At 43.3% G+C, this 22374-nt stretch overlaps 1 protein-coding gene across 1 annotated transcript in view; it reads left to right on the top strand.

Annotated features, from left to right (window-relative positions):
* The window catches only part of SDK1 (sidekick cell adhesion molecule 1), a 551260-nt gene that overhangs the window by 352371 nt on the left and 176515 nt on the right, over nucleotides 1-22374 (top strand). The window contains exons 17-20 of the mRNA XM_019512615.1: nucleotides 4343-4524; nucleotides 13332-13447; nucleotides 16280-16472; nucleotides 19669-19767. Coding sequence (XP_019368160.1) covers nucleotides 4343-4524; nucleotides 13332-13447; nucleotides 16280-16472; nucleotides 19669-19767 — 590 coding nt within the window. The remainder of the gene's footprint in view (nucleotides 1-4342; nucleotides 4525-13331; nucleotides 13448-16279; nucleotides 16473-19668; nucleotides 19768-22374) is intronic.

Consider the following 22374-nt stretch of genomic DNA (forward strand, 5'->3'; position numbering starts at 1 on the left):
CCCCCCCCCCCGGTGAGAGAGCATGAACCCTGCTAGGTAGGGCCTGGTTTAAATTGCAATTTTGCATTTTTTGTGAAAATCACAACATGAAGTGATTTTCATGAAAAATGTGATTTGCAACAAAATACCACAATATGGCCACTTTCTGGGGAGCTTCCCAGCAAGCGGCCATATTGTGCCATTTTGTTGCAATAAGGTGGCTGCTGCAAGCTAGGAAAGCATTCCCCAGTGGGCAGCAAAAACCTGGCAGGCCAAAGGAAGGGGCAAGGGGTTGCAAAAGGGGAGGAGAGAGCTTGGGGAGGGGGAGGGGAGGGACTGTTTGCTTCTCCAGGCAGGAAGACTGGGGTGGAGAGGGGGGAAGGCACCTGGGGGCTGCCTTGGCAGATGGTCCTGGTACTGGGTAGGGGAGGGGATGCACCCCCAACCCTCTTCAGCCCAGTTTTCCCACCCAAAGGAGCAAACTGCCCTTCCCCTCCCCTCCTGTCCCCTCCCCATCCCCAAGCTCTCTCCTCTCCCTATCCCTTTTGCAACCTCTTGCCCCTTCCTTTGGCCTGCAAGGCCTCCACTGCTGCAATTAAACCAAGCCCTAAGCCTGCCGCCTCAGCCGATCGGGGGGGAAGGTGGCGCCATGATCTGGGTGCAAGAATGGTGGCCCCCACCACAATCGGGCCACAATATTCACGAGCTGGCCTGCAATTTAAACCAGGCCCTACTGATAGGCTTGCCCCTGGAATGATTTGCACCCATGAGTCACAATCCACAGTTAATATACAGCTGAACACAGTGATGTTGAGAGGGAGGGTGGGAGCGTTAGCACATTTTACCCAGCATACTTCACAGGCACTTGAAGCTGGCCAACGGGCATGGGCATTTGTAGGATCCAGGAGCAAAATACTTCCTCCCAGGAGCAATGCGATAATGTATAACAATCTAAGGTACAGGTCTGGAAGGTGCTGATACCCTGTACAGCAGTGGTTTTCTAGCTGTGCTGGCTCTGCAATAGGCCGTCCGGGGTTCCATGGAGGGGCTGAGGGTAACAGTGGAGGAGGCCGGGAGGTGGTGCACTGCCATTGCCAGGCTGGGTTGTCTGGTTCTGCATCAGTCTTTTGGATGGGGTAGGGGTTGTGTGGCAGAAAAAGTGATCCAAAACAGTTCCATGACTTAAGTAAGTTTGAAAACAACTGCTGCAGAGCGATTATTGTATTGTGTCCAGTTCTGTGCGCCCCAGTTCAAGAGGGATGTGGACAATATGGAGAGGGTCCAGAGGAGGGCCACCCGCATGATCCAGGGACAACAGGGCAGACTCTACAGTGAGAGACTGCGGGACCTGAACCTATTCAGCCTCCACAAGAGAAGGCTAAGGGGGGACCTGGTGACTGTCTATAGACTCACTAGGGGGGACCAGAGGGGTTTGGGGGAGACGCTGTTTCCCCTAGCGCCCGCTGGCATAACAAGGAGAAATGGGCACAAGCTGTTGGAGAGGAGGTATAGATTGAACATCCGCAAAAACTACTTCACCGTTAGGGCGGCTAGGAGCTGGAACCAACTTCCAAGGGAAGTGGTGCTGGCCCCTACCCTGGGGGTCTTTAAGAAGAGGCTGGATGCCCACCTAGCTGGACTCGTTTGAGTCCCATTTCTCTTTTTGGGGTTTTTGTTGTTCTCCCGCCCTGGCGGGGGGTCGGGCTAGAAGATCTACTAGGTCCCTTCCGACCCTTAATCTATGAATCTATGAATCTATGATTGGGATCAAAGGGGCTTCTAATGGCTCCACCAGTCCATTCCTTTGTTTCTTCATGGGGTACATCTACACATGCATGCCCATACTGCACAGTAAATATGGCGACTTACGCTGACTTGAGCGTAAATTTGATACCTGCATCATGTGGGTATCAAATTTATGCCCAGTTAGTTACTGCACACTAACACACATTTGGACATCTTACTGCACAGTTGCACTGTGTGTGTGGACTGGCTTGGGACTAACTTTAGTCCCAAGTCAGTCCACATACAACACTGTTGTGCCTTAATGCCCACACATGTAGATGCTGGCCTATTCCCATTTACTGTGCAATAACTTACTGCACAGTAAATTTAAGCCAGTATAAATGCACGTGTAGATATACCCAGGATTGATTTCTTTATTCTTAAACTTCCCATTATAGATTTGTACCCAGTCTGGCCATAAATGCTGTCAGAGACTGCAGTTCTGTACCTCCTTACCCTTAAGCCGCCTGTTCTGTTATCTTACTGTCTCCATATAACATTTTCAGTGATGTTTAATACAGACATTTCCATCTGCAGCTCATGGAAAATTAGCTTCGTTGATCCCTGTCTCCTGTGTAACAACACTTTCAAAATTACTAGAAAGTTATCTTGTCCATTGTCCTCAATTTGCAAACATTTTTACTTGCTTAAATATTTTATATGGGCTCCTGAGTGGAGAAACAAACCATTTGTTCAACAGGAATTTAAAATTATCCAATAAAAATAAATCTTTCCCATCCAACATTTGCTTGGGAATCAAAATGTGCGAGTTACAGGAATTTTAGTTGCAGTGGAGTTAGGGTACAATAGTTCTGTATCGGGGTGGCTTTTGATATAGGAAATGTCCAGTATAATATTCCACCTGTCACCCTATCAGTGCAACAGAGAATCCCAGCACAGAGGATATATTAAACTGAGAAAACGCCCCCTCTGAGAAGTGAAGGTACGCCGCACAAGTCATATACAGTATGCATCAAAGTATATGGTGAGAATAAATCAGGAGGACATGACATTTCTGAATTGGCCTTCTTCCTCTGCCCTTTTTCTCACCAGCGGTGTTGTGGTTAGAGGAGTGTCATGCCAAGAGCACAATAGATTAGATCACGGGAGCAGTCCAAGCCTTGTCTTACGCGTGTGGGACAAAACAGGGAGTGCTATGCAAAGAGCTGACATTGCCAAGACTCACGCAACCTTCCCGTCCGCCAGCAAGGAAGAGAAAAGCCAGTATTACATTAAAAGGGAGGCAGAGAGACGCACTATAATCTGAAGAGATATTCGCACGGCTTTGCTGTGTGTGTCATGATTTTGTGTTCACATTTCACACGCGGGCCTGCAACCATGCTGCTGTAGCGTTGCGATACAAAGCAGAAAGTCGCACTGTTTTCTGATGCAGGCAGTGACCGGGAGCCGCACTGGAGATCTCTACAGGAAGCATCTATTCCAAAATCTGTGTTGGAACCAGGTCTTGTATGCATAGGGAAGTGGCACTGGCTTAACTTGAAACCATTTAAAATTGTGCTGCAAGGCAAATCAGTGAACCTTTATCATATCACCGAGCCTTAATTGGTTATTTTCAAGCAAGGGGTAAATAAAACAGCATAAAAATAATGTGATGAATAAGAATCCAAATGTTTCCATATTTGTCTTTTCACAGAATGGTAATGTCTCATTTGCAAGTCAGCCTGCTATTTGGGCGACATATTTCTGATATGTTGATTACCATATTGTAAGCATCTACTGTGCAGCTTGTATCCTGAAGGGGAAAAAGCAAACTGGCTTGCTCCAATTCTCAAATTTCCAAGGGCTGGTTGTTTTCTGTCATAATTATACCCTCTCAGTCGTTCGCCGGAGTGTGAAGGTACACACCGCAAAGGGAGTCCAATTTCCATACCACCACTTCAACAGGGGAACCACGGATTGAATTCTTCCATTCCACATCTTTTCAGCCGAATATCTGCAGCTAACCCTTATTTGCAAGTTTGTGTCATCACCAAACAGCCCTTTGTCTCATTCCCATTCCTAACATTACCTTTGGTCCCAAAGCAGCCCCTATTTCTGTCCTTGTTATAATCATGCTGTGAAAGTGAATTCCTGGTGAAGGCCGGAGCTTGGTAAGCCCTGACACCAGAAGGTCTTAACACCACTGAGCTCTCCCTTTTCAGGTTTCAGGAGCTGAGAGAGAAAGCATTTCTCAAACTGATTTGCAGCAGCACCCTGATAAAAATCACGTCAGGGATATTTTTTGCACTAAATCACCGCTTTTACTAGACAGGCCACATTTAAAAAGCTGTAATTTTTCTACAACCATAAAACAGGATAAAATACCAGTTTTGTTTAGCCCTGAGCATGTAATCTCAGTGAGATCAGATTATAAATACCATAACAGTCAAGAAGGGTAGGGTCTTATCAGGAGTGAGTTGGTTGTTTTTGATGGGGTTTTTTTATCATCCGTTGTATAATTCTGCAATAAAAGTTTGGATATTGCCTCTTCACGGAGGAAGTTGTTTTGCTAGTTGGTGCATTTGCTATAATTGATGCCATTTAATTGACTGCAATGAATTTTTCTTCCTGTGTGTAGGTATCGCCTGGCAGGCCTCCCTGGGGAGTACCAGTATAAGAACATCACCAGCGCAGAGATTAACTACTGTTTGGTGAAAGACCTGATCATCTGGACTCAGTATGAAATCCAGGTGGCATCTTATAATGGAGCCGGGTTGGGAGCATTCAGCCGAGCGGTGATGGAGTACACTTTACAAGGAGGTGAGCAAATTGGAACTACAAATCCTTTGTAGCCACTGGTTTTTTTGAAAGAGTGAACAAACAGCGGGAGGATTTGTGGTGTGTTTACCTATATATAGGTAAACATGTTCTCAAGAGACTGAGGATTTTAAAGGAGAACTTTAAATGGGATCTAAACATTTACCCAGAGCAGAGAGAAATTACAGCTCCTAATTCTCAGTGACGTTAGGGCTCCTTTATACCTCTCTGGCAATGTTCAGGTGCTCTAAAGAGCGTATTAGTACTTCTGTAACAAAAGGATTTTTAATTACATTTGTACCCACTGTAAGGCATGTTTACCCTGTCAAATTGGTATTAAAAAAGCTGCAGCACATTGCAAAGCAGGCCCTCAGACTTTCTTCTTATTTCCAGAATCGCAGGCTAATGCTTAATTCCAAGCATTGGACAGCCTTGTGATCTCTGTTTTACAGGTCATAAAACAACTAAACTATCTAAAAAAAAAACCTTACCATTTTACAGTACATCAGTTAGTTCTTTATCTGTGAAGTGTGTGAAATACTTTGCTAATTGTTGGTAGGAGTACACTCTTACAGTTCAGGTTGTAGCAGGGCTTCTTAGAAAAGATAATCCAAGTGCCACCGCAGTTTACCAAGACAGTTAAAGATCAAGGGAACTGCCCAGGTGATATCTCAGAGAATCCAGTCTTGCAAGGTAGAGAGTCTAGCTATCATCTGACCCTTTTAGAAAACACATCTGACAGAGCTAGTAATGTATACTGTAATGTTGATTGCTACTAGGTGGACTTAATATGGCATATCTCACTGAAGTCCACACCTCTGCAAAGAATTGGCTTGCATTCAGAATTTGAAATTTCTTTTAGGTATTGGTTTGCATGTTCCTTGTTTATTTGGACATTTCTGAGTTATCACAACACCTTAACCCTCTGTCTGCTAAGGTCAGGTTTCTGACTTCCAACACCTTCTCTTTAACCCCGCCAGTGACTGATGTCGCTAGGCAGTACGCACCATTATTATTAGACCGTATTGATTGGCTCTCTCTTGTCATTTATAAGGATATACCTCCTGTTATAAATTAAGCAGAGTCAGTCTTGCATTCAGATTAACTCGTAGAAGTGTTTAGGATGCAGCGGAAGTGTTTAATCTATAGTAACTTGTTCATCTTCGTGTAATTCCTATCTACTAGATATGGTTAAACATAGATTCATAGACATCAGGGCTGGAAGGGACCCCGGAAGATCGTTGAGTCCAGCCCCCTGCCCCAGGGGCAGGAAGTCAGCTGGGGTCAAGGGATCCCAGCAAGATAAACACCCAGATGACAAACTAGACATTTTCCTTCGTTTCATATCAGGATTTGGTAACTAGTAGAATAGCTACATGATGGACATTGTCATCCCTCAGGGTATGCCTTGGTGAGGTTTGTGTGGAAGGCCTCAGGCATTCAGCCTACTCTAAAAAGTGTTTGAAGCCTTTTTACATTTGGAGTTGAACAGGAAGGAAGCTGCTCAGCTCCAATCTAAATTGAAGCTGGGTTCAATATTGGTTTTCCATATGTCACGTACCATTGCCCCATGCTACATGCCTTAGTTTGTTGGAGGATGTGTAGGAACATGCTGCTTGTCTGTTCCTGGCTGTTGAATCCATCTAAAACAAAAGAGCAGGAGGCTAGGAATTTAAGGCAGAGCGTAGGTGGAAATGGTCTTACTGACCATAATAGAGTTTTAATACGGTAATTGCTTCTCTGTCTTGTAGCTAAGATCAAGTGAACTAGAGCAGATGCCAAAGACAACTGCCACCGATGCAGCTTGTTCTCCCAGTCCCCTCCTGCCTGTACACACACGCCTGCACACATACACAAGGAGATTTTAGCTGTGCTGTCCAAAAGTTGTTTTCTGTGGATGAAAAGGTACCTAAAATAGCTGACATTAATTGGATATGCCAGGCAATCAAAAACCCTGGCAGGAAATGAGTGCTGGGAGTGGATCAGCACATTGACATTGATTTCCCCTCCACCTTCCATCCCAGTGAACCTCCATTGTTTGTATGACCTGTGCTTTTACCCATGAAGCCATCTGATCAGACTCTAATTAGTCTTTTTGGCATTTAGCAGTGGTGGCCCAAAGACCTACTGAAAGCTATCTACAGCGTTTTCAAAATAACTCATGACCAAGCCTGTAAAATACCTCCAACTGGAGCGTACCCAGCAGCTGAGCTGTATAATGTCAATTAAGTTCTTTGAGAGACTTATTGGCAAAGTACTGAACATCCTGCTACAGAGGGCAGAGGGCTTGCCTGTTGCTAAACCTTAAAGGCCTTTTGCAGAGCGGTATTCAGCATAATCCTTTGATGGTGTGTCTATATATACTCCTTTCTTCATCAGACCTTCTCCAGCTGTTCCTTACTTTGATGTTACCTTTTACAGGGGCTTGTGCCTGCTTCCTGCTTAGAGTAACTTTTGCTCATTTGAACAGAATGTGCTCCAGGACCTTTGCTCAGTGTATGAAGAGCTGGGGGCTGCCAGTGCCCCTGCACAAAAGAGTGTTTCTTTAAGAACCACACAGAGCTGTTTGGGTGGTGGCGATATTTCCTTTCCCCACTAGATTGTGACCACATTTTTCCCCTTTCTGTGTTTAGATCAGGAGAGAAAGAGAGAGAACCACTCTTCAGTCTGCTGCTGCCACTTGGATCTAAACTTTCTATACGTTGGAGGCGTTCTGTCTTTGACAGCTCCTCCCCAAATTAAATGCTGCTTCATTTATGCTCAGACAACTCATATACTAAGGCTAGCTACAGACATTCAAAAAGCCCAAGGTGGAATCAGTCTATTTTATGCAGTTTTATGTTATGCAGTTTTTGTGGTTTAGATCGGTAGTGAACAGAACGCGCGTTCACGGGGGTCGGACTTGATGATCTGTTCAAGTCTCTTCCAAGCCGAGAAACTATGAAACCCTTCGGTGGCAGGGGGGAATCTTAGTCCCATTTGAAAATCAGTGTGTGCTGAGCTTCAGCTGTGTTACAGGTATAGACCAGTTTTTGATCCCTTATACCAGTGAAAGCGTAATGTCTATGCCTGGCTTAAGAGGTCATCGCTTTCTTCTCCCACTCTTCACAGCTTGTGATGTTTTTTCATCCTTCCTTAGAAGTCACAACTTCAGATCTAAATCTGTCTCTCAGCCCGGCTGTGAAACCACAGAATTTGTCCACAGGATAACTGTTGTAATTTTAGCATCTGTATGAAGCCCTGAAGACAGAAACCTGTATTGCTGACCCCACTTCTAGCCTAGCTCTTTGCTCTAAGAGGCTGACTTGGATGCCTCTGTGCTGTTCATAAAGGCTAGGAGCAGTTGAGTGAGTAGTGTTTCCTGAGCATGCGAGAGCTAGCAGCCACCAAATCAGTGAGTCTTGGTGGCATGATGGGGAGGAAGATAAAGGCAATACAAGTGTGCTCAACCAGGTCTGTAGGGATTTCCTCTCAGCAGCACTCAGCGAGTCACAGAGATGCTGTAGGCCTACAGCTGAGGAGTGTAAGGAAATTTGTCCCGGTTGACTGAGTATTTGCCAGCAGGGTTTCCTTCTGTAATTAGAAAATAATCCTGAGGAAGGAATGCAGCTGCTGCCCTTGGATCAGGAGTCTCCCCAACAAGCACTATGTTCTGCATTGTTTGAGAAGTAGATCTATAAAAAGTAGATTTTTCCTTATTTCCCCTGAGGCTTAGATGCCTAAATAGAGAGGAGAGGACCTGCAGACCCTCTTCCCTTTGAGGGGAGCCTGCGTAGTACAAACAGTTGCTTGGGGCTCATAGGCGTTGCATGGGGGGACACAAGGGGGCATGTGGCCCCCCCCTCCCCCCTGAGAGTGCTGGTGCCCCAATGACAGCAAGTGCTCTGGCTAGTAGGGGGGCATGGAGAGTGCTAGTGCCCCCCCTGAAATTGGCTCCACCAGCAGTGGAAGTGTCGACAGTGGACCTCCTGCCACTTTCCCCCTCCAAGGGACCTCCCCCCCAAGTTGTGCCCCGCTGGTGCGCCTCCAGACTCAGGAGGCACCAGTCGCCTATGTTGGGGCTAAATGGTATGCACCTGCTCCATGAGTTCCCAAGATAGGAGGGAGCAAGGAGCCTTGCTCTCCTTTATGGGCCACGACTCCAGTCCTTTTCTAGCAGGGGCTGCTCTCTCTTTGTACCTACCGAGGTATACAAGAAAACAAAGGGGACTGGCCAGCTGTGGGGCAGGAATAGGACTCACTCCTTGAAGGGGTGGATCAGGAGTTGCAAGGCAAGAATTCTGCCTTCGAGGCAGAGCTCTTCCCCGAGCTCCCACCCTGGCCACGCAGCTTAACAATTCCAGTTAAAGGAACAACTGATTTCTCAGAGTGAAAATCCTGTAGTGCTGTGAGCCTACTTGATTGAGATGTGGAAGTCAGCTTCCTGAAGGCCGGGAGCTTGGGATCTTTCTGTAAGCCAGCGCTAAAGATTTCCATTTAAAACTTGTCATCTGGCTGGCTGAATTGGCACAAGGTTTCCGTGCATATTCATACAGCTAGAGGCAGAGCAATAACACGAACGCATGCTTATCCTTAATTCCTTCCCTTCTTCCCATTATCTTGTCGGCCAATCCCATTTACTGGCTTTCATCCACGGTGCCTCCATGACCTTTTCTTCATAAAGTAGTTTTCGAATGCTATGCATTAACTTACAATTGAAGGAGCTGAATTCTAATACATTTCCAGCCAAGTGAACTTTACCAGGAGAAATGTAAAGGTTGGTTCTGTCAGACCAGCCACGCTCTGAAATTCAGGGAAGTCCTGAAGATGTCACGTAAAATTTGGAGTAGTCCGGTAGTGCTAGATGCTAGCTATCGTGCCAGACACGACCATAAAAGACATTTCAAAGGCCAGCGTGCAGCCGTACTTAGGGATTTCTTTGTCGATAAATATTGATCAGTCCGTTCTTCTGCTGTTCGGTAATGAGAACTACAGAATAGAAGAAACTAAATAATATGTACAATTAGAAATATTTTCTGTTGCCAGTTTCAGCATCAGCAACTTGTTGCTGGTTTATTTGAAGGATGATTTGTGTTGTGGTGAATGGACCATAGGTCAGATCCAGTGTAAATCTTACATTGAGCTCTCCTCCAATTTAGTTTTTAATGTAAATTCATTCAGATGCTGTGGAAGAATGTAATATCAAGACACAAAGAAGGAACTTGGCATTGGCACCGTGAAGTCAATTTTAGGAGTAATAAAGCCAATTTTTTTTTTCAGTTAAAAATATAAAAATGGCTTGTATTGTGTCTCTACAATAAAATTAAGTGTCTGCATATTAGACAGCCGTGTACTCTCCATCTCTTAAATGTATTCACTAAGATGCAGATTTTGATTTTTTCTATAAAGGAATCCAAAGATGAATTATAATAGAAATAATTATTTCCAGCATAGCAAGTCTTTTGTTTCCTGGTCATGTTTTTTCATCATTTTTCTTACCGTAACGGGGTTTGTTTGGTTTTTTTGCTCTACAATGATTTATTCTTGTTTTAGAAAATTACCTCCTAATGAAAGAAAACTATTTCACATTTCAAAAAAGAACTGAAGAAAACATATTTGGTTATCTGCATTTCTGAAACTTTAGTAAGCTCTCCCAAGTATCTCTCTGGGATCTGCAGAGGTGAAGTGAAGATTCAAAATGGAAACCGGTATTTTGCTGGTGCCGTTTTTCATCTCTAACAGGAAATTTTCAGTGCTGTGGCATATGACAGCTTTCACGAGGCCAATTTCCCTGCTTCTAAAATGCCACTGGGTGAAGTCCTGGCCCCATTGAATTCAACAGCAGTTCTTTCCATTGACTTCAGTGGTGTCAGGGCTTCGCCCTGAAAAAACGGCTGTGCCAAACAAGCCCCAGAGCAGAGCGTGCTGGTTACGTTCAGGCCACAGAAAGGATTTAGGAATAAGTTTTGTAGGAATGCCCTTTCAGGCATAGGTTTATATGACTGTCATATATATCTAGTATAGCTGTGCTCAGTCACCTTTACTTATGTTTGCACTCTTTGAACAACTGCTCCTGAAGATGTTTTCCGATTTAAATGAGACATAGCTGTCAATCAAAGCCTTTCAGATTACATTTATATCTAACATTATATTTATAGAAATGTCAGCCTGGCAGTAGGGTAGCATATGCAAACAGGATGCTAGTGTGGAAATAAAGGAAATGGAAAGAGGAAGAAGGAAAGGAGGAAATATGATGCTATGCTGATTAAACCCTCCCGTTCAGATCCTGCACAGGAAGGGTTCCTCATCACTCTGTAAAATGAACCTAAGCATAAAAAATCTTTTGATCGTTTCTTCCTGAAATAGAAAATCTCTGGCACAAAAATAAAGAGCCATAATAAATATACAAATATGCAGGGATGCAGGGATTTTTCCCATTAAACGTTTCTAGTGTTAGCCATCAAATAGAGAAACTACACAGGAAAGCAACCCTACACACAACTCCGAGCTCTGAGGACATGACAAATGGATTTCATCAAAGCCTCTTGATAAGAAGAGGCTTGTTTATGAGAGTAATGTAGTATAAGCTATTCATTATCAGCGTGTAGTACTATTGAAATGTTCTTCTGACTCTCCAGACCCCAAGAACTTTTATAATGTTAGCAGATGACTATGCTAACATTATAACCCTGATTAACATATGCTGGGCATGATGATACACGGGAGAAAATAATTTCCCACTCCCTGTTGGAATTTAGAGCAGCACAAGATAAATCCTGACTCCAGCACTCTCTAATTATATATGTCTAATCCATGAGCTGTAGCATCAGATTTTGGTGTAGATTTGTGGCATTTGGGATAATAACGGTGATGTGCTTTTAAAAGATTTGTAGAAACAAATGATACGCATAACTGAAATTGCAGGCCATATCCAGGAGTTTCAGTGACGTGGGGATGAATCCGCAAGCAATGCTTAATGGTTTCATTAACCCTGAAACGCTTTGCCTGTTTCACGGGTTTCTGCGTTAAATTTGTTAGTGGACCGGTATATCTTTGCATAGCTCTGCTGGTTTCATTGCCGCTGTGGACATGACCCCCTCTGTTTATTTCCAGTGATTGTAGCTTCTGGTGGACAAATAGATCTTTGCACTCTTTAAAAACTTACGATGGCTTCTCATGTATTTAGGTCCTCCCGAGAAGGAGGCTTTTCCCAGTCACTTTTAAGCTTTAAAAGTTTATGACCACTTTTGGAAGGCACGAGGTAACCACAAATCCCGCTGGGCACAGGGAACGGTGGGTACTTCCCTGCAACCGGAGACTTTAGCTTTCAGTGGAAAGTTTCCATTTGAACCCAGAGGAATTCTTGACATGTGTTTTGTTCACTTGTGGATAGACTAGAAGTGTACATGGCTGGCAACAGTAATATCTTTGAAGCTTGATTCAGCTTCTTTTCCAGAGGTAGAAGGATATTGTCATCTTATTTATGCTCAAATACCAGCTTCCTAGTACAAAAAATTGCAGTAATTGGGTCAGAGAAAGCAGCACAGCCATTAGTACTTCCATTTTCACCTCTTCCACCAGTGATTCTCTAAAAACAAGGAGCAGAACAGACCCTTGGCAAGGTATTTAAAGAGCCAGTGCATTAAAGGTTGAAATATTTTTGGGGGTGCTGAGAACTTTAAAACCTGCTATAGGTCTGGATTCTCTGGTTTTCATCCATGGTGGAAAACTGAATAAATATTTGTGTCACATGGGGTGTGTCTACATGTGCGTTTAGGAACACCTCAATTTAACACACATTAGTTTAATGCACATTAAGGCGATTTAGGCTCATATCTACACGTGCATGCATTAAAGCTCATTAAGGCCATGTGCGCACACTGACATGGGACTAAAGTTAGTCCCAAGTCAGTCCATACACAGTGTTAATGAACCTTAACGCATCTACACGTGTATTAACGTGCTTTAGCTATTCACGCCTAAATTGGATATGCGCTTTTGCAGGTATCACATTTAGGTGCGGGTGGCCTAAAATTGCCATTTTTAAGGTGCATTAAGGGCGTGGACGTGTAGACGTGCATCCTTAATGTACCTTAAATTGGGCTAAATTGCCTTAAATCGGCACACGTGGATGCACCCATGGTGTTTTTGCTGGCTTCTCCACAGGCCTTGGGACATACTGGTTCAATATGCATATATTGTATGAATAAATAGCATATCAAGATGGAAAAAGCAAATGAGCAAAAAACCATTTATTCCAGGGATTAAGCTATAACCCACATGGTAATACTTGCTCATAAAAATATGTTTTTCACAACAGTAAATGATAAACAGGTGCTGCCACCAACCTATAATTCCACAATTAGAATTCCTCTATGTGCACACTTTATCTTTGCATGACTGCATAGAAGAACAGTTTGATTTTAAAGGACTTGAGGAATTTCTTGGTGAAACCATTGATTCCCCTTACAGCCATGGATAATTGAAAGAGATGTATTCACCTATCATCATCTAAGGTTCTGTCTCGGGTCTCTATGAGAAGCTCATCTGTGGAATAATAAGTCACAAGAATCATTTCATCTCCTCCCCCTTCCCATTAAAAAGACTCTCCAATAGAAAATGAGAAATAACCCAATTACCTTTCCTTTTAAGTCACTGCTAGGTACCAAAATCATAAATCACATACCCCTTTTCTTAGTGCTGTTATTTTCTGAGACTCGTGAGTGGCAGCTAAAGGTGTCTCTATTCATCTTCCCTTCTCCTTCCCACCCCCACCCCACCCCACCCTTAATCTATTGTATTTTGTTTTCCTCCCGGCTGACTTTGAGCAGTGCCGACGGCTCCACCGCAGAACGTGCAGTCTGAAGCTGTGGATTCCACCACCATCCAGTTTCAGTGGACCCCTCCACCACAGCAGTTCATCAATGGTATCAATCAGGGATACAAGGTAAATGGAAGCCAGATTTGAATCAAGGCAATTTAGCTTCCTGGGTTTGTAATAGGTAGACTGTTCCTGCCTGATGGAGTATCTCCACACTTATTGTGTAGCAAAGATGTTGTCTCACATCCGTAATACATTCTGAAGGAGATGTACACTGAATTTAGTGAGCTGTCGCTGCCCCAAATGCAAGCTCTCCTGATTGTATCAGTGCTTGCTGCAAAGGAAAGGAACATTTGATGTGTTACAAGCCCTTCGATGTTAGGGTGATGATTTTCAATGGCTCAAGTTAGGGAAAATCAGTGGAAGTTGAGTAAGTATAACTGACCTTTGTGCCTTTGAAAATTTGTTCACTACATTGCAATTTATGCAAAGGTGAATCTCCTGCTGATTTTAAGGGGGTTGGGAGTTCATCCAAAATACTTTCTTTACCATACAATGGTGGTGATTTGGGGATATATCTATGTATAGTGTAGGAATTCCAGTTGCTGTTACAGTCTTAATATTGCTGTATTGTGAAATACCTCTCTGTATTCGCCCCTGCTAACAACTTCTAGCACATATTCACCAGAACAGGGAGTGTAGAGAGAGCTTAGCTTCGAGGACCAGCAACAGATGTGCTAAAAAGATAACTAGATCTGAAAGAACCAAATAATTCTTACTGCTCTGGAAGGGATTTGGAGGGTCGAAGTTCCCCAAGCAGAGCAGAAGGACAAGCAAGTCAAAGGAGGGTTGTAAAAAGGAGTCCCAGAAGAAATGAATGGAGAATCGTCACAGAAATGCACAGGTGTAGAGGGAATGATACAGGAGTCCACGAAGGGCCTGATGTAGCTGTGGCCCCAACCAAGGTCAGAGAAAGTAAGCTGAACTGACTTGCCACTGCGGTTCAGAAGACAAAACATATGCCAGAAAGAAGGATCTTGGACTGCCTCTGAGGATCTGATCCCAGACTATATTATGTCCCACAGCATTGGAGAAACTGAAGCAAAGGAATTGAATACAGGGTTTATTTTTGGCTAGATCTGTGTCTTTCTCAAATTGTTAAGCAAAGAGCAGCAGTGGTTTCAGGCAGGCTGTGTAGCATCTGTGTGTGCGAGCATGCGTGCATATGTGTGCACGTTCTCTCATTGTGTTGTAGCCCTGGAGTTAAAATGTAGCTGACATACCCAAATGTCTGCGGTTCTGGGAGCAGGTATGTTTAAACCCTGGCTGTCAGAGGGGGACAGCATTAGGTGTGAGGGATGGCAGTTGGACCACATGTTCCAGCTCTTAGGATGGGTTGTTAGAGGATCTGCATTTCAGGAATATTCCTAGAGGCTATAAGGCAGGCACCATGCCTGGGCTGTGTTCAGATTCAGCACGGCCAAGTGGACTGAGACCTGACACAGCATCTGGTGAATGTCCAAGCAGGAGGAGCACAACCAACATTGCGGAGCCCGTCTTTTAAATTCTTTGCTCTTGTTTCATTCAAAAGCTTTGTCTGCACCAAATTCCACATTTTGGGCCAGAGTTTTGAAGAGCTTTACTGCACGGATTTGCACAGCAAATTAAGTTGCAGTTTCTTTCGCAATTGTACATAGACACTAAAAGCCCGATCTATATTTCCCAGTGGGCACTGACAACTTCCCTGAAACTATCAATATTTTCTTTGTCTGGATTTCTTTAACCGTTTCCAGTTGCAGTAGCTTTGCAGCTCATGCTTCACATGGGAATTCTGAATTGCACTGTGAATAGCTCGGGGAGAATATTTCTGTCGCACGTTCATGTACTGCATAATTTTTTAATGGGTTATAAACTACTAGTAGTCAGCCAAGTATCTGCTTTTCCAAAGGGTTACACCTATTATATCTTTCACTGGCAGAAGTGCTGGCTTTTATTTTGTTGGTATATTTTCTGAGTAATATGCAATGGGCCACTCTCCAGCAAGAGCAGCGCAACCACCGTTAGCATTCAGTTTCCATACTATTCCACAGATATAACTTGGAAAGGAGAAGCAAATTTATATTAGCTTTAGCCATTATTAATGTTGTTCTTATCTTTGAAACACATTTAAATTCGAGGCAGCTGTAAAGCATGCCATTTCATCTGTCTCAGAAACAGAACATTCAGGTGAAAATTACTCCCTATAGTCTTAACTAAACACATATTTTGAATACCTGGAGCTGAAAACTGGCTAATTTTTTTTACGTTTGGGTCATTTTAGGCATCTCTCTATGTTTATTCATGTTGCCTGACTTTCAGAGGGGAGGAATAGTTAAAGGAAAACCTAGGAACATCAACCGCAGTGGAAGTCATTCTTATTTCGAGGGCTAATGCTTTGCAGCCAACGGGACACATCTCTAAAAGGCTGATGTAATTTAAAACCACGATGGTGCTTTTAAAATTTTCACTCCGCGTTTTCAAATCAGAGTGCCAGAAGTCAAGGGCTGAAGGCCATGCTTAAGTACCTGTAGAGAAGTGTCCTGATTTTCAAAAAGGTCGCGCTGCCAGAAAACCCATTGAGGTCATTGGGAGCTCTAAGTGCTGAGAGTCTTTGACAAGCTGGTTTGGTGTGTGCATGGATATGAATTTAGCAGGCTAAACTTTGGCATCCAGGTGAAAAAATGCTGGTTGCCATTTCTAAAGCATGTTTTGTATTCTTTTTGTATAGGTTCAAATACTATACAAATCCCTCCCATGAACATAGTCAAAACATTATATCAGTATGTTCAGTGACAGAGCTGACAGTTGTTTAATGTTGTATTTTTACAGTTAAATTAATGAGGTGCTGGCCATCAGCTGTATGAAACTGTGAATGAAAATAATGTCTAATGAGCTTTCTTCTCTCTTTACATTATCTAGCTCCTAGCATGGCTGGTAGATGCACCAGAGACTGTGACTGTGGTCACCATCGCTCCGGATTTTCATGGAGTTCACAGTGGCTGCATTACCAATTTGAAGAAATTCACAGCTTATTATACATCAGTCCTGTGTTTCACCACCCCAGGGGATGGACCACAGAGCACACCGCAGCTGCTGCACACTCTCGAAGACAGTAAGTACCACGGCAGCTCAGCTTTCAGGGAGCTGCAGTGCTTGAAGACTGCTCTGTTGGAAGTGATGGCTGAGATTTGCAAACCTGGGCATTTCACATTAAGCTCCCAAATTTGTCTATATGGGCAACATAAACGTGACTTGATTATCAGAGACACTGAGCCACCAGCTGAAGTCAATGAGAGATACAAGTGTCCAGCACTTTTAAAAATCAGTCTGGTCTCTTTAAGAGTTTAGATACCTGAATATGGCTTAAGGAGACTAATTTTAGCTGCCCCAATATGTCCCCCACCCCAGTAAGTACCCTGCAAACATGTTTATTTGCATATTGCAATGATTTATACAATTAGCATTTTTTGGCATGTTAAAAGTATTAGAATCGGAACAATGCTGTAGCCTTTCAGACTGCCAAATTGGACTCAAATCTATAGCAATAAATTAGGATGAGTTTGGTAAACCAGTGGTGCATTGAAAAAAAAATCTATGCATCTTGCCCAGCCAGGTTCTTTTGAAGATGGTTGTTCAGGAGAAGCTTGGGGCCAACATGTCTAGCATGGCTTTGTTGCAGATCAAGATGAAATTACAGTGGCAAAGCTGTGTGAAGGTGGCCTGGCCTATCATCTGTTTACAATAATCTTGACTCCAAAAGGTGCTTTTATTCTCCTTCCCCTCACTGAACACCATGCTTATGTTTAAATGAGAAAAAGTGGTTAACAGAGACAGGCAAGTTTTTTAGGAATAATATTTTGCTGTTTGTGGTACCCAGTAAGTTATCATAGTTGTTGTTTCTGCAAAGATGAATCTGTTTGTGGACTGCATGGTCATTCGAGAAGTAACCTGCTAAAGACTGCCTAACTTGTCCACTGGGTGAATCTTGGGGGGAAAAAGCCCATTCAGAAAAATGAAATGGTCATCCATGGATTTTTCTCCAAGGTCTATCTTGTCCATATGTTAGACCCTATGATGCCTTCTTTGCTCAAGGAGCAGATTTCCTGTGCCTAGAACATCAATTTCTTAGCAGATCACTGAGACGGCAATATGATCATTAGAAATCTGTGGGGGCATCTACACATGTGCTTTACTGTGGAGTTGACTCATTAGCTCTGCAGTAAAGTGTCACTGTCTACACACGCGGTGCTATTAGGCTGGAGTAAACTTATTAACTCTGCCATAGGTTAGTACTTCCTGACACAAGTACTGTCCTACAGCAGAGTTATTTAGCATGCTGCAATGCACGTGGGCTTGCTGGAAAACAAGGGAGCTACAGTGCCTGCCAGCTAGCCCTGCACTGGAGCACCCTCATGCCCCATCCCATTCCTCCATAGCATGTTGAACTGGGGCAGAGCAGCTCTGGGCTGGTAGGCTGACTCCCTGAGCCCCCTGCCAGCTGGGGCTGCGCTGCCCTGGCTCAACGTGCTGCAGTCCCAGGCACACAGGTAAATATTGCACCCAGGAGCAATGAACTCCAGCATGGACTGTACCAGAATTTATTCATGCACACTGATTTCATGTGTGGATGCACCCTGTGAGACAATAATCTAACCTCATAAGTGTTTACCCAATGATTAAAGCACAAAGACAAGAAGGAACAATTATTATATTTGCTTAACACTGTACACATAGCATGAATTGTGTAAATACTGTTCAAAACACAGTTTCCCTTTGTATTACCATAGCTTGGAAAAAATAAGCAGTATCCTGGAATGCTTCTACATACTAGATGTATCTTTGAGGAGGACGCTCTGAATCAAAGGAGTGGCTCCAAGACCTAGTTTTTTTGAACTGTTGGGATTTTATTTCAGGTTTTACTAACCACAGCTGAATAGTAGACAAGATAAATCTACAATGTATGTGATCCTTCCAGACCTTTGCTAACAGATGGTTACTTTCTGCCTTTGTTTACAACGATTCTAGATGATTCTAAATAAAATCGGGTTGCCGATCGTTTGTAGATCAAACATGCTCTGACAGCCAATGAGAGATGAGCTTTGGTGGCTCAGCGTAAACAATATTCTCTTTTTAAAATTTGACAATAAAATGAATATTGGACTGCAAAGGCAGCACTTTGTGGGTGGAGAGATTACTCCCACGGCAGATATGCACTCCTGAATGCTGAACCAGATTAGCAGCTCTCTGTATTGTGCATTAACTACTGCATATTGCAGAACGGCCTCATAGGTTTCTCCTCGCTGAGACTGCAGAATCACAGATGTGGCTGTAGCCAGCCTACTGGCAGGCTTGCTATACTGTAGGTGGAGGAAAGTAAGACAGTAGACTAAAGTGAAGTGGAAACAAATTTGAATTTGCAGCCCAGAAATTGCCAACTGATGTCAGTAGAGCTAGAGGAGAGCAGACTCAGGCAAGGATCCAGGTAACAGGAGCACTGTGAATACAAAGTGAGCAAAAACTTCCCTTTCCAGTGCATCACTTGGAGAGAGAACAGCCGTTGGATCAGAAACCAGCCAAGGCGTCTTCCTTGAAGATCAAAATCGAGGGAGGAAGGCACATTTTTGCCAGTCGTTCCATTTTATACTCTTTCATTGTACACCAGGGAACTGAAATTTTTAGGAGCTCTTGAGCTACGCCATAAAGATACGTTCAAAGTTTCACACAGGTCTACGCATTTCACAGAAGATCATTGCCATCGTGCTTGGCAGTTTTTCGATTTGTTTGAAGAGGGTTTATCTGAACACTGGCTGCATCAGTCTGACCTTGGTTTGATCATGCAAAGTTAAAAGTCCCTGCCCAAATGAGTGTGCAGCATGTACTGCTCTTGCAGACAAAAGACGTGATCGCTCTTTGCAAAGGCACAAGGAAAGCAGTAGGCTGCCTGGTAGGGTTGAGGGAGAACAACAAATGCAATTGCTTTTCAGGATCGAGCCAGCTTGATTGTTCTAATTAGATTAGATCAAGAAGAGAGGCTGAGAACAAGTGTGGTGTAAATCTCCTGCTGCCAGTCTATCCTGCTTTGCCCAGTCAGGATGAGGACTGGATAAAATAATTTCTGTGATGATAGCCAGAGTGATTCTAAACACCTTGCATCTCCCTTCCTCCCTGCAGCTCTTACTGATATTTCCCGCAGGTTTCCATTGGCTTCAGCTCAGTGTTTTATTTCTTCAGGCCTAACCTTGCCACGTGAATCAGATCAAAAGTTAGTGGGGTTCTCCTGTTAACAGATTTCCCATTCTGATTGCCAGAGCCAGGAGCTGTGGGACACTTGAGCTTCACTGAGATTCTGGACACGTCTCTCAAGGTCAGCTGGCAAGAACCTGTAGAGAAAAATGGCATCATTACAGGCAAGTATCATCTGTTATCCTTTTGGGGAAAAAATGTGTAGGGGGAATGTATCGTTGCAGTGCAAAAATGACTGGATAATAGAGCATTTAGGAGAAGCGCCTACTGACAATGCAGGCTGCTTTCTTCCTCTTTAGGGTAATTGAAATGTCAATGGGGGCATATTACAGAAGGTACAGGTCCAGTTACTACCAGCCCATGATGGTGGCCACTGAAAATACAGCCTGTATTAGAAATCAACTCCCCACTGGGTCTTCAAGCTTGTTAAATCACCCGTTAGCTCCACCTGCATTACTAGATTTCTGAAACTTTTGAGACTACGTTTGATCCTTGTGCCAAAGGTCAGGATTTCCAGATGCCAGATTTACAACTACAAAATCCTGATTGGCAGCACTAAAAGGTTACAACTAAGACCAAAAAACAAGTTAGCCAAGTCCTTCATCTATGGATTTGCCTTCTCATTTGACAGAAGTATTGGACTGTTGTCTTTGAATGTGGACCGCGCCGTGCTAACAACACAGCTTCCCACTGCGGGCTCTTTCCTGAGCTTTCCTCTTGACCTTTCCTCGCCATGTATTCATATACTGTGTGTCAACCTGGTTGAAACATCAGGCACACATTTTTGTCCAGGATAATTCATGCTTGACAATGTTCCCACTACTTGTCTACAAAAGGCCAGGTTCCAGTCCAACTATTAGGAGTATAAATAGACTCCCTCCTCGAGTCCTTGATGTATGGTTAATACAAAAGGTGTGTGGGTCCTCCTCCTCACTGCTGTGTGACTCATTCTTACAGACGTCTGTGTCACAAAAGTGGATGCATTAGTGGACTTGAACAGGGACAAATACAACTGCACTTCAGTGCCTAAGTCTACTTAAACATCTAGTAGGTGGAAGAGAGTCTGGCACAAGGAGACCCCGTTGCCTGCAGATGGAAAGTATTAGAGACATTTAAAATGTGCAGTGACTCTGTGCAGAGGAGGGACGTTGTTTCATGCAAGAGTCTGAGATTTCAAAGGCTGTTTTCCTTCTGAACTGGACAATTTACCCCCAACCCCTCACTCCCCTCCAAATGTCAAAATTCTGTTCAAAGTAAAACTGGGCGGGGGGGGCATCATTTAGGGTTATTTGAGAAAATTGCCAAGAGTTCTGTTCGTTTTCAAAATTGTTATTGGAAAATGGAAAATCAAACTCTTTTGTTCTAGAAATGATGAGTCAGTATATTTGACTCATTGCCAAGGGTTTTTCCGGTTCCACTCTGAAATAAAATTCTCGTGAAACCAACACAATTACAGAAACTGTTTTGACTCGAAGGTAACTGCTTATTCTAACAGCATCTGGAACCAGCAATGTTTTCCAATCAACTCGAGCATGCAGCTTGTCTGCACGAGCCTCCCATGCTGTCTCTGTCTCCATGCACATCGCATACCTGTTCCTTTGTACTGGAGTAACTTTCCTGAAATATTGCTCACTGCATTGATTTCAGTGGTTTGGGTATGAAAATTGATGGCTTTGGATGGCAGAAGCATATAGACTCAGTAAATCTTTAAAGCTGGGTGCCTAACTGGAAGCACCTGATTCCATATTTAGACACCTAAATAAGTGGCATTTAGAAATGCTGAGTGCTAGCAGCTGCCACTGAAGTCACAAGGGATCTGTAAAGACTTGATATCTCTTAATAGGTGGACACTTACTTAGATACCGAATATGATTTTAGGTGGTTACTTTTAGGACTAAAGGTTCAAAAGCTCGGACTAGGATGTTAACTTAGATGTTAGATATTAACTTAAGTATTACCTTCACTATTTACTACTTTAAAAGGTAGATGGATTTGCCTAAAGTATAAAAGTGACATTTGTAAACAAATCATTTAGCTTGTGATTTATAACTGTAGCCACATTGACTCTCAATGTGCTGGGCACTTGAGCTGACTTGTAGCCGTGTTCATTATATCTAATTCACCCAGTCCCTTCAAATGGACATCAGAGTCTTCCTTGGATCCTGTCAAGCTCATTTCTGTTATACTGTGGGTCCGGTTAAAGTGTTGCCCTCTTCTAACCCGCAAGTAGTTGCATGTTTGCTATTGAGCCAGGAGTGATTTTTTTGGTGTTCTAGTCTAGTCTATGACATTTTCAGTACTCCCATCACTTTAATATCTAGGCCTAGCATCTGGACTCCGCAAAGTTTGTAAAAGTATTCTGGGTTTTTTCAGAATGAGAAATTCTGTGCAAATACAGAATTATTATTATTATTACTACTACTATTATTACTATTATTATTATTAAATGCTTTCAGGGTTGCTCTGATAACACCTTCAGGTTAACACTGCAGTTAGCAATCCACACAGCAAATCACAGTACATGTGCTACTGCAAAACTGGTCTGATAGAGACAGGCTGCCATCTCTCAGAACGACTTGGAACATGATGGGCTATTTTGTACACGGGGCAAATCGTTTTAGAAAGACCGAACTCAGAAAGCCCTATTGTTTATGAGGGAATACAGACATAGGAAAAACATGCCAGGCAAGGTTTATAAGAAAGAAAAAGTTCCCCCTTAATGGTGTACCTTGCATTAGAGCTGGGAGAAAGGGGCAGCAAAATCATTCATT

Source organism: Gavialis gangeticus, unplaced genomic scaffold (genome assembly GCF_001723915.1).
Source record: "Gavialis gangeticus isolate Ggan-Ray unplaced genomic scaffold, GavGan_comp1, whole genome shotgun sequence".
Lineage (NCBI taxonomy): Eukaryota > Metazoa > Chordata > Crocodylia > Gavialidae > Gavialis > Gavialis gangeticus.